Here is a 12,999-nt window from a genome sequence, read left to right as displayed (position 1 = left end):
TCCCAGGAAAGAACTCAAGTGTTGTAGAAGATTTTCTTGGTTGTCTCTTTTATACCTTTTTACTTTTATATCCTCACCCTCACTGAGTTCTTGGTTTTCATCTTCCTTGTGTGAGAAGATCTGGATGGATTTAAGGAGCAACTTTTCCATCATTTCATCACCTGGACGACCATGGGGTGTTTGAAGCAGCTCAGTCCCACCCTGAAACCTTCCAAAGCCCTTGAGGCTCCTCTGCTGCTTGCTCAGGAAATGGGCAAGAGCCAAGTGAAGAACTCCCAGTGTTTTCCAGCAGATCCACGGATGTTTCCTCATCTCTTTAAGAAGACTTCAGCTCCCACTCCCAGATGAGAGGGGGGATAAAGATAACAAAGTAATTGCAGGGCAGTGTCCCAGGGGAATGTGGTTTTAGGGCTTTTGTGTCACCAGGAGGGTGGGCTGGAGCAGAGCTTTCTCTCTCTGCTCCATAGCACCCTTGGCAAACACGCTCTGTACAGAATATTTTGTGCTAATTAGAAGCTGGTGCTTTTCTAAGATGTAATTTCATGGGCTTTGCATTCTGCTGCCACAGCCAGCAAAGCAAGATATATGTGTGTGTGTATATATATAAAACTTGGGGTTTTCTGCTCAAAAGAGTGAAAAAGATCTGTTGAGATGCTTTTTGTCCTGGCTCCCTGAAAGTCCTGCTTTCCAACAAAATCTGTGCTTTTCCAGAAAGAAAAGCAAGAGAAAAAGAAGCAAGAAAGGCAAGGGTTTCAGTGGCAGCCAGCAAAATGTCATTTGTGTGCTTCCATCAAGTTCGCAATTGTCATTTGCCTTCTCAGAAATCTCTGTTAGAGCTCGAACAGTCACCCCTGAGAAGAACAAATCATTGCACAGCTGAGTCTCCTCAGATGAAGGAAAAGGCCAGAAATTGGTGAGACCATTGGAAACCAGCTTTGCTTTCAAGAGGAAAAGTGTAAAGGTTCAGGGAACGCCACCTTCTCACCTTGTGTTTGTGTCAGGAACATGATCAGCTCACTGCTTCTCTGATTTCTGCTATTTAGCAGCTCCAGCTTTCCTGCCCTTCCCAGATCAGGAGCAGGACTCTGTTTTAGGCTGTGCTTTGCTACACCTGGATTAGGAAAAAGCTCCAAACTTGTCCTGCTTTGAAGACCACGAGGTTGTTCAAGAGCCTTTAATCACCGTGCTCAAGATGCTCATCCATTGGAGCATCCCATGGATTCAGCCATGCCCACCCTGGAGCTCCTTCAGCTTCAGCAGGACTGGGGGCTCCCCCTGTGCTGTGGGAGGTCCCAGGGGGGGAGTTTGGGGGGTTTTGGCCACGGGGTGGGAGGAGGATGCGGAACCAGAGCCGGCGATGGATGCTCAGCATCTCCCAGCGTGAGCTCGTTTGAGGAGCGAGTCAAGGACGAGGACTCCACCCCAAAGCCTTTGTTGGAGGGGTGTCTCCATTGTTTGGGAGGGATTTGGGTCAATTTCTCCGTGCTTGGTGTATTTATGGCGATGTATTTATCGGTATTGGTGTGTGTGGGGATGTGTTTTCATCCCTCGTTCCGCAGCCCGGGTCATTTCTGCCTCTGACAGTGCAGGCATTGTTATTTTGCCAGGACAGCGGAGCAGTAACAGAGTAATGTCAGCTATAATTCATCCATTATGATTATTTGGGTTGAGAAACTCGCATCACCATGGAGACATTTTGATAATAATGAAAAAAAAAATTAAAAGCAGCTTTTTAATGAGTTGGCAGCTTGTCCAAGTTGAAAGGTACTGTATTGTGGGCTCATAATGAAATTTTGGACATGAACTATTTTACATAAAAGGCCCAAATCTGTAGGCTGTAATTGGAGCCAGGAAGGAGTATGGTCCTGACTCAGTCCTCCAGGAGGGTTTGTGCACAGGGGAGGGAGATAAAGCTCTGGGCATCCTGTGGGAGGCACCAAAATTGGCTGCTGCTTCTGCCAAATATCTGGGGCTGAGTCCTGGGGATAAACCAGGCTAGCATGGCATTTAATTCCCGACTGGGAGGCCTCTCTGCTGCTTCCTGCTGCTTCCCAAATGTTATTTATGCTAGGTGATGGGGGTTAACTTGGTACAAAGTCTTTCTCCATAGGTATCCCTGGTTATTCCCCTTGGAATTCTGCATTTGCTCTGTAGCAATCCCAGTTTTGATGCAGCTCCTGCCTCATCCCCTTCCCTGCTGTAGGCAGATAAATACATTAAAAACACTTTGTTCCTAAAAATTAAAGCACTTCCCAGTCAGAAGAGGAAGAGGATGAGCTCAGGGCTTCTGTGTTTGAGCTCCAGCTTTGCTGTGGTGCCAAGAACTCCCCACTGCCACGTTCCTCATCCCCTCCCTGGGTCAAAACCCCCTGGGATGCCATCTAGGAAAAACCTCAACTAGTGAAGAAAATCTGTTTGAAGCTTCTGGGCACTAAGCTTGATGGTTTTTGTGGTTTATTTGACTGCACATCTGCAGTTTGAACAGGATCCCCGTGTTCCCTGGGTGCCACCAGTGCCACACGTGTCACAAACCCCATGGGGGCTGCCCCACTTTGCTCTGCCCTGCTGTGGTTGAAGATTTCTCCAGAGGTACAAAGCAATCCTTGTTTTGGAAAGCCTGCACCTCCAAAGGGAGGTTCCCTGCAAGCCCCACACTTTGAAGTGCAGCATCAGGGGGGTGGTGGGTATAATTTGATCAAGAAATCTTCTTTATGAATGCTCCTGGTGGTTTTCAAGCCTCCCTGTTTGGGATGTGCATCCAGGATTTTCAGTTTAGGCTCATTTTTTTTGGTCTGAAAGGCAGAGAAACCCAAAGGCAGGGGAGGAATTTGGGTTTCTGCAAGAGGGTGATGCCCAGATTGCAACTTTAAATGTGTTTGCCTGGCCTTGCAGAATGACCCTGTACTGACAGACTGTAATGGCTTTAATCCCCCAAACCTTGCAGAAATAAAGACAGAAATCACCTGTGATCAGGCACAGCTCTTTCCTGAGAGGAGAAAAAGCCAGGAAATGAGATGTTACTTAATAAGCAGACAAATTAGCATTTTCTATTGATTGCCAGATTTCTTTCCTTTTTCAGATTTTTTTGTGTGTCTGCAGCAACCCTGAAAGCCAAAACCACGAAATCATCTGTTCTCATCTGGAATAAACAAATCATGATGCAATTCCCTGCTCCCTTAAATAAAACCCATGAAGATTGTGTTGATGCTTGATTTCCTCTGGCCCCTCAAGAACTTAAACTCATCTGGAGCACCCCATGAGAGTTTTTGCCTCGTGTCCTAAAAAGCTTTAGGGAAGGTTCTTTGGAAGGGTTGGGTGCAAATAATACAAAATTAAGGCAGTAACTTTTGCAGAACTTTTGTTTCCCCAGCACAGGGGTTTCACCCCAGAGTATTTGGGGAAAAGCCCCATCTTCACCTGGCCCTGTATAAATTTTAGGGCTGCTGATGTGCACACATCTGGAGACAAGCCAGCCACGGCTTCTCAGACAACAGGACTGTTTATGCAGGGATTATTTCCGAGGAAATCTCACTAACCTCTTTGCTTTTCCACTCCAGCTTCCCCCTTCCCAGAGGACTTCTCCATTCTAACCACTGTAAAAGCGAAGAAAGGAGGTCAGTCCTTCTTGATCTCAATTTACAATGAGCAAGGGATCCAGCAAATTGGTGTGGAGTTGGGTAGATCTCCTGTATTCCTGTATGAAGACCATACAGGAAAGCCAGGCCCAGAAGACTATCCTCTCTTTAGAGGCATTAACCTAGCAGATGGCAAGTAAGTGACATTTTGTGCACCAAGGAAAAAACAGTTCATTGTTTGTATCGATGCCAGCATGTTGAACATTGTATAAAATAGGAATTATGCCTATAGAAATGTATTTGCACACCCCTGGCTGCTGACAGGTGCTCCAGCCTGTCATTTTGGTCTTTGGGGAATTAATTTGACATCTGTAAGAATTGTAAATGAGCAGTCAGCTCTGCTGTCTGGTACTTGTGGGGATAGGAACATTGATTTTGCTGCGAAGGGCCTTAAAAAAAATCAGTTTGTCTTGCAAAATCCATGCTGAGACTTGTGCAGGGCTTAAAAAGAGGGTGGAAAAGGGAGGCATCAGAGTGGTTTTATCCCTGCTTCTTGTTGAAGGCAGAGCTGGCCCTCTCCTGCCCTCTTTGGAGGGATGAAAGCTGTCAATCAGCATTTCTCTTACCAACCAACCCTTTAGGCTCTGCCCGGGGAGGATTTCCAAGAAGCCTCGCAGAACATCAATTCCTGAAAGTTCATTTTTTATACAAAATACAAATTGCCTTGTCCTGCAGAGCCCAGGGCTGTGCCTGACGTGTCTGTGGGCTGTGTTCTCGCAGGTGGCACCGAGTGGCTCTGAGTGTGCAGAAGAAAAATGTCACCTTGGTTCTGGACTGTAAAAAGAAAATCACCAAGTTCCTGGACCGGAGCGAGCATCCCATCATCGACGTCAACGGCATCATCGTGTTCGGCACCAGGATATTGGATGAGGAGGTCTTTGAGGTGAGCCATGGCAAGGAGCAGCTCTGGAATTGTTCCACAGGGATGATGAGACACTTCCAGCTCGTTTTTTGAAATTTTTGTGGTTTTTTTTTTTTTCCCTTTACATAGTAGAATGCTGTTGTTTGTGATTTTTAAGTTTTTATTTTGACTTTTTGTAGTAATGATGAAAATTGGGGTGACCTTGGTGGAGTGAGCTGCTCTGGTTCTCTGGTTTGAAGGCCTTGCTGGGGTTCTAGACCATCTCTGCACTGGGATTTTGTAGCTCTTGGCACATTTAAACCAGGAAGGGCTCACAAGGAATTCATTCATGGCCGTGCTGGGATTCAGAGCTGCGGGGGCAGCGAATGAAGGCTGAGGGAAGCAGCTCCCTCCCAAGTCACAGTTCACCCTGGGGCTGTAGGAATTTGCTCTTTTTCCGCTCTTTGGCCATGGATTTTTGGTTCTTTTGCTCCATGACACGAGGGGACTCTCCTTGACAGCTTGGTTGGCCTGGTTGTCACCTCCCACACTCTGCTTCCAAAGGCAAAGCAAATTCCTGAGGGGTGGGATGTTCCCGTGAGCTCCTGTGATGGAAGCAGAAAGGCAGAGCATTATTTATAGACAAGGTACAGATGGGAGAAGCCTTTTGCCATAGTTCAGCAGCTTGTTTAATGTCTGCATTTCCCTGGCAAAATCAACTTCTGCACTCTGCTGCACTTGTGAGGCTTTCCTGGGGATGAGAATCCCATTCCTGATCTTTCTTGTGAGCTGGAATTGCTTCCTAAAATCAGCACCAAGTGCTTGGTGTAAACCAAGCCCTATTGATGTCTAGCTCCTTATTTTTGTAGAATTTATTTAGAGGAAGAGCTGGATCTCCTGGGCCTCCCCGGCCCAGCAAAGGGATGGGGAATATCTCCTATCCCTGGCTAATTAGAACCACAGCAAAGCCAGTTCTTGCCTGCATTTTGCTGTCACTCAGAGGGAAAGTTCCAGTCTGTTTAATATTACCAACATCTGGGAGCTGGTCTGCTGTAAACAGAGCAGGAATGCCTGGGCTGAATATCTCTGCCAAAATCCCAGCCATGGAGTGAGGCCTGGAGATCGAAATTGTATTAAATTAAGAGATGTTCCCTGGGAAGTTGAACAATTAAAATGGAAAGTAAAAGCTGGGTTTAATGGGCACTGGAGTGTCTTTCACAAGTGTTGGATGTTCTGCCAAATATTTCAGCACTGGATGCTGTGTTTTGACTTGTTACATAAAAGTGGTGAGTTCTTCTCCAGCCCAGGTCCTGTAGATCCACTGGAAGGACTCGGTGTCACATCCAGGCTGGATGAAAAACCTGCACTTGCATTTTGTAAAATGACAAAAACAGATTTGTATAACTGCCCCTGAAAGTTGGGGGATTCCCAGGTGGCTTTTAGGGCTCACCTGACTTTGGGACAGCTGATTCCTCTGCCAGGGAGGGAACTGAATCCAGGTGTCCATGGGTTCTCCCTGCTCCTCTTTTTGTCCTTTCCCTGGCCATGGGTCCCTTGCTGAAGAGACTTTGACCCCACAGGGCTGTGGGGTCTCCTCAGTTTTGGGGTAGAAAGGAGCCTCTTGTCTGTTCTGGCTGTGAGCTGCAGCTACATGATCTTGCTGGCACTTATGAGAGCTGGATAATTAGAAAATACTTTTCCATCTTTGTCTTACGTGTCCTGATATTACACAAGATGGATATAAGCCCCCTCTAGTTTTGATATTTATCCTTTTTTTTGGTCACCTCCTCACCCAGCACTGAAGCCACCAGCAGCTTTAACTGGGGTGGAAGAAGTTTTTCTGAAAGCAGTGGACTAGAACTTAATTTCCTTCATATCTCAGCAACTCCATTTCCTTTGGTCCCTCCTTTCTTCTTTCTGCAAGGCCAAGCAGAAACTGCAGGCTCGGAACGATGGGCAAGGGGTGTGAGCTGTTCTGTTTCTGTATTCCTGGAAAGTTGGGAATTCTGCAGCACATGCAGGAGATGCTGCTGCTGTCCCCAACCTGCAAAGCCCAGCCAAGGAGGTTTCCTGCATCCACGGGCTCTGGTGTGTTTGTCACTTCTGCTGGAAATGAAAATAAGCCAGTGAGGTGGGAGTGGAGACAGGGCTGGGCTGGCTCTGTCTCAGCACAAGAGCTGTGGGAACTCATATCCTCCTTGTCAGGACTGAAACCAAACCAACCCCAAAGAGTTTTGTTTTTGGAAGTTGTCATTAATGAAAGGCTGGGCCTGGCTGGGGTTGTGAGGGGAGCAGCTCAGGAGTCCTGATGGGAACTTCCTCACTCGTGTTCTGCTGCAAAAAAAAAACCACCCAAAAAACTTTTAAAAAGCCTGGCAGGAAAGGTTAGAGGAATTCCAAAATATTTCTCTAGCTAAACATTCTTCCAGTGGAAAAATGACTTCCTCTCATTAAAATTCAATTAGCTGGGAGGCTGTGAGGGTCTCTGTACGAGCTGTGGGGAGGGCTGACAAGGGCCCAAGCCTGAGCCCAGGTTGTACAAGCTGGGTTTTGTGCTGGGTTTGTTGTCCAAAACAGGAGTTTACAAATGGCAGGAGGAGCTCTTGCAGGGTTGGGAGGTTTCAAGCTGTGCCTGAGGGGATGAGACTGCAAAGGGGTTTTTTTTTTGGAAGGGAGAGAGGGAAGGACAAAAATCCAACCCATGGTGGGGATAAACATTCTCTGAGGTGTTCCTGCAGTGCAGCAGCACTGGGGAAGTCAAGTGAATGTGTCTCAGTTTTAGGGGGATGAACTGCTCCTTTTAATGTGCTTTTCTTTAACTGTAAATTAGAAACCAAGTCCTGGTGGTTGAGTGTGTGAATAGAGAGAGGGGGGAAGTTTGGGAAAGGCTTTTTCACAGAAAAAAAAAGCTCATTTTCAGCCTGAAACCCAGAGAGGCTTCCCAAAGCATCCTGGTGATGGCCATTTTCTGCCCATGGTCTGTCACAGGAGCCACCAGGGTAATCCCACAGCTGGGGGATCTCTGTGTGGGGAAAGTGCTGCCCCAAAGTCTGGGGCAAGGAAATGTTTCCAGCCCTGGGCTGGATGGGCTGAATTTCACCCCTTTGTGGGGGTGTTTGGGAAGAAGTTTAATGAGAAATTTCATTTCTGCAGCAGGCAGGGGCCCAGCCCTGTTTTCTGCTCTGTGTTACTCCATGGATGGCCTGATGAGCAAAATGAGCTTTGTTCAGACTTTGCTGTTTCATTTTCCTGCTGCATTTCCCATTTTGTCTCCTGATTTGTCTGTCAGGAATTGCTGTGTGCTGATAAAAGTCTTGAACAGCCCCTGGCTCCAGAGCTAGAGTTGGCACCACTAAATTGTGGTGTGGACATGGGTAAAAAATTGAGTAGGTTTTGGCAGAATTGCTGAGGACAGCCTAGAAATGAGTGGCTGCTTTTGCAGCCAATTATTTTTGGTTCATCTGTGTAAAATTTTGCAGCCTTGTCCCACACATTAAGTGGGGTTTTGACCCTCTTGGTTTGCAGCAGTGCCTGGAGTGGCTGAACTGACTTTTCCCATGTGTGGAAAAGCTCAGGGCATGAATATATTGCTTTTTAAGGTCACTTTTGGCTCCTTTAGAAGACAAGAGGAGTTAATTTTGTGCAGCTGAGTGCCATAACTGTGTCTCAGGGGTGTAGTTGGTGCTGTAAAACCCCAAGAAAAAAAAAAAGTGGATTCCTCTGATCTCGGCACCTGTGGCCAGGAGGGGCTGACAAAAATCGTGCCAAAGCCTGTCCTGGGATGGGACATGGCACCCTGGAGGGTGCTCAAAGATGCTGCTTTTGATTTCCTCTTCTCCTTTGTGATTTTTTTTTGTTGTTTTCCTGAAGACCATGAGTGAAATCAAGCCATCAGAAATGGAGGAAAGCGATTTGGGATGAGCCAGAGAGGCCGGGCAGGGTGCCAGAGGTGCTCTCAGGGCTGCAGAGAGTTCCAAGGCAGCACAGGACAAAGCAGGACAGACACATCAATGCTCCCAGCCCAGACACTGGGGCCCTTCAGGTGCTCTTGGGGTTGAAATGCCACTTCTCTTTTCATCTTGGGCCTTGTTTACACTTAAAAAAACAATTATCCCTGCGCTTGATAATCCCAGATTTCATTTCACTCTCGTCAGGGCTTTCTCCTTCCCTCCCCATGCTCTTGGCTGTGGTGTTTTCATCTCTGAGAAGTGCTCTTATTTTCCAAGTCCTCCAGGTTATTTTGCTCTGAGCTTGTAAGGTTGGATCAAAAGCTTTTCCTTTAGTGGAAGGAGTAGAAATAAAAGCACAATTTTGTACATGTGGGTGCATTTTATGGTGTTTTTTGCTGGTTTTGGGGATGCAGAAGTTTCAGAGCCTCCTCTTGCAGGCAGATCTGCTGTTAACACATCAAACAACTCTGTCTGCTCCAGGAGGAGATTTACTCTCTCTCTCCTCCCAGGGCTGATGTGCTGGGGTGCAGCAAACCTGGAGAAATTGGTGGTAATTTAAGTTAGCCTTTCCCAGCTCCCAGGGACAAATCATGGGAGCCTCAGGCCTAAATTCACATCTAATTCACATATAGACCCAATTTTGGCTCAGCACCTCTGTCTTGGCTGTTCCTGGTGGCAGAAGGGTCCTGTGCAAACATCAACAGCAGTGCCAGGGTGCTGGGGAACACTTTTGCTAGATGGGAAGCAAGAAATTCCCTGATTCAGGAGGAATTTCTTCATGGAAAGGGTGGTCAGGCTTTGGAATGGGCTGCACGGGGAGGTTTGGAACCCCCATCCCCAGAGGTGTCCAAGAAACACCTGGATGTGGCACTCAGGGCCCTGGTTTGTGACAAGGTGGGCATCAGGAACAGGCTGGACTCGATCTTGGAGCCTTTTCCCACCTAAATAATCCTGGGATTTTGTGATCTTCACAGCAGGAGCATCCCCACAGCTCCCCTGAGCTCAGGGTTGGACCCATCACATCCTGCAAGGTGTGAGCTCAACCCAGAGGCTCAGGAAGGAGAGAGGAAAAGCCCAAATTGATGAAATTTTTGTTAAGCTTCAAAAACCATTTTTAAAAATTAGTATTTTTTTTACTAACCTGGATTTGTCTGTCAGGATGCACCACGGATCCATGTTCCCATTTCTTTCTCCCTGCCTTGGCAAGCTGCTGAAAGTAGGTAATTTACAGAGCTGGCTGCCTGCTCTGCTGGCCCTGCCAAATCTGATTTCACCTCCTTTGCTGCAGAGTCTTTCAGGGAGTGCAAAGAGGGGATGTTTTACACCACCACCATATACCACGGTGTGAGAGGATGGAAAATAAAACCTCCTGAGCCAGCATTTAGGGATCTTTATTGAAGATGTCTGTAGCTTTCCCCAGTCTCCTAATAATTCTCAGTTTGCTTGCTGGTTTTCTCGTCATTTCTTCTGCTTTGCCTTTTCTTTTTTAATTTTATTTTTTTTTTTCCAAAGGATCCTCTTTAAAACGGTGCATTTGAGACATATGGATTAAATCACAGCTCTGGGCTCTTCCAGGAGAGCAGTGCTGCCTAGAAAATGTCTGCAATTATTGAGGATTATACCTCTGGATGGGTTTGCAATTAACGGGGAGGTTTTTGGGGCCGGAGTCCAAGCGATGCAGTCGATCTGATCAAAAATGTGAAATTTGGCCCCGTTTGGCAACACCTCAGCCACAGCATCACCTTACACAGGTGCCCAGGGACGTCATCTGGTTTTATCAGGGAGGGAGGGGCAGCACCTGGGCCAGAATAAGAATTGCAAACCGGCTTGTAAAAGTGACTCTGTGCTTTCATTTCCACCCCAAACTGGCGCTGGCTCCTCTGACCCCTCCGTGCCAGGTGCCAGCGAGGAAAGTGAGAGCCTGGCTGGAAACATCAGCTGGATTGTTTGCATACACTCTGCTGAAACTCTTGTTTTCCATTTCGATTCGCTGGGTAATTGCAGGTTCAGCCATCTGGCCTGCACTCAAGCTTGGTGACTGGGTCAGCCTTGCCTGTAATGATGGAGCCTCGTTAGTCATGATTACAAAATACACTTTTTCTTTTGGCTTTTTTTTAGGTTTTTTTTTATTTTTGGGTCGGTTTTTCTGTGGATTGTTTGTTTTTTTGGTTTGGTCAGTGGTAAATTCCATTTCATAAACTGTTGAAGCAACTGTGTTGGCATGTGTGGATAATTAGTGCAGTTTGCTGGTATCGAATGCCTGCGGGCCTCTGATAGCTTACAAAGCACTTTATTGTTCAAACAGATCATAAAAGTGCTTTTATTGATGTTTCAAACACTCCTGCAGTCTATCATTTATCTTTTCAGAGTGCCAAGTGAAACATCAGCCTTAGGAAGCTGCGTGGTCTTAGAGTTTGTCCAGATTTAAGGCCCAGTTTTAGGAGGTGCCACCATCACCACCAGGAGTGGAAAATATGAATTTTTAATGTTCTTCCCAACTCAAAGCAGGCTGGAATTCCATGATTTGGGCAGTTTTTGGGCCAGGATGGCACTGTTGAGGGCTTTGTGGGCAGAGGGTGGGAAATGCTGAGGAAATGGGGCACTTAGGCCTGAGAATCCAGGATTAATGTCCCCTGGAAATTCCTGGTGGAGGATGTGGGACCTCATCCCTGTCTGAGGAACCACTGACCTCCTGCTGCTCCTGGTCACTGCAGCTGGGATGTGCCAGTGGAAAATCAACACCGTTTTTGCTATTACTCCTCAGATAAGCAGTTTGTAGCCTGATGGTTGGGTACCAGGGGCTCCTGCAGCGGAGTTGGTTTGGAGGAGCATTTTCCAAAGGGAATGGACAGGGATTTCTGAGGGGAAATTTGGATCTGCCATGGGCAGGGATGCTGCAGGGCTCTCCATCCCTGCTGGCCTGGAGGGGACAGCTTGTACCCCCTTCCCCTGGCCTGGGTCCCTCCTGCAGATTGGGGCAGAAAATTCAGAGGGAAACCAAGAGATCTCTGGGAAGCAAAACTCATCCTTCGGAGCAACTTCCATCCCCCCAGGGACTCTGTGGGATTTGAGGAGCTGTGTCTGGTTGTTCCTGACATCCCCCTGGCAGAGCTCTCTGTTTCAGAGCTGGCAGGCAGCAGCCCCAGGCTCGTTTGGGGTGACGGATGCTCGGAGGTGCGGGGTCATTACTCTTCCAGCACGGGCTCCCTTTGGAGTTTGTTTCCCCCTTCCTTGGATGGGAGGAGGGAGGAGGGGGATGGATTTCTTCCATGGAAAGTCTGAGGAGCAGGAGGCTGATTGCTGAGCCCAGACAGGCTGATGTAATGCTGGAAAGCTGCTCCTCTCTCCAGTGACATCATTCCAGGGTTTGCAGGGCTGGTGTGGACAGGGGGATCTGCAGGGACGAGGATGGAGTTTCAGGGGCAGGAAAAGCACCACAAAGGGATTTGGGAAGGAACAGCAAATGGATGTGTTTGGGAAAGATGGTTTTCCTCAGCTTGAGCAGCAGGGAAAAGCCAAATCCTTGTGCTTTGGGGGAGAAGTTTCCAGCTGAACGTTTTTGGCAGCATCCCTGAGCAAGATGGAAAAGGGATTTTAGGGAGCAGAGCGTGACAGGGCGCCCTGGCCCAAACCAGGGCATGTTCCCCTTCCCTGCTCACTTGGGAACCTCATTCTACGTGGGAGGTTATTCACAATTAGTCCTATTTGAATAAAAGCTAATGTTTTGCAGCAGAAGCCTGTAAATAAGAGAAGTAGAAACAGAAGTAGAAATCCTTTTCTATTTACAAAAGGGTGGGTGGGTTTGGATTGTTGCAGTGAATCTGTAGGAAGTAAAGGCTCATCTGAGCCAAACCCCAGGAGCTGGAGGAAGAGGATGATGAGGCTGGTCAGGGTTTGTTGTCAATCTGGTGGTGCTCAAGCTGCTGCTTCTCTACAATTTTGATCTTGTTTTGCTGTTTTCCTGCCTTTTGTCATTTCTCTGAGGGAGGTTTTCCCTACCAGGACAGAGTAAAATTCCTTCCCAACCTAAAAACCTCTGGGCTGACTCCACGTTCACCCCATTCCCTCGTCACTCAGGCCCAAACAAATGAAACACATGTTCCTCACACATGGTGAGGTCTTTCTATTCATTTTTTTTTCTTTTTGGAGGCAGTCTGGGCTGCCTGCCAAAACCCAGAGGAAAATCCAAGCCCACTCCAGACATCCCCAGCGTGCAGGTGTAGTCCTCACTCTGACAGAGTTGAGAGGGCTGAAATGGAAATGTTCCCAATAAACACATCCCCCGGGATGGGAGCTGGAAGAGGGGATTCCTAATGATTTATGCAGAAGATTGGATGGGGATTGGGGTGTCTGGGAGGTTTCTATCCCCTGCAAGAACATGGAAAAAAAGTCCCTGAGCGTGAGCTCGTTGTTCTGCACACACAGCCAGCCCTGGCTGGGGTTCAGGAGGTCAGACCTGCTTGAACAAACAGAGCTTTGGCCACTGCAGGGGAAAGTGTGGGGAAAATCAGTGCTGAAAGTGACTTTTGGGCACTGTTCTCTTCTCTGGAACCGCTGCAAACGGTGCAGGGTT

The 12,999-nt window shown here is 47.6% G+C and overlaps 1 protein-coding gene across 4 annotated transcripts in view; it reads left to right on the top strand.

Annotated features, from left to right (window-relative positions):
- Positions 1–12,999, top strand: part of COL5A1 (collagen type V alpha 1 chain) — a 135,856-nt gene that overhangs the window by 32,678 nt on the left and 90,179 nt on the right. For all 4 annotated transcript variants that reach the window (XM_015645070.1, XM_015645066.1, XM_015645065.1 and 1 more), the window contains exons 3-4: positions 3,558–3,771; positions 4,356–4,518. In XM_015645070.1, coding sequence (XP_015500556.1) covers positions 3,558–3,771; positions 4,356–4,518 — 377 coding nt within the window. The remainder of the gene's footprint in view (positions 1–3,557; positions 3,772–4,355; positions 4,519–12,999) is intronic.

Source organism: Parus major, chromosome 17 (assembly GCF_001522545.3).
Source record: "Parus major isolate Abel chromosome 17, Parus_major1.1, whole genome shotgun sequence".
Lineage (NCBI taxonomy): Eukaryota > Metazoa > Chordata > Aves > Passeriformes > Paridae > Parus > Parus major.
Note: the sequence above shows the minus strand (reverse complement) of the source record. Positions and strands in the feature narration are given on the sequence as shown.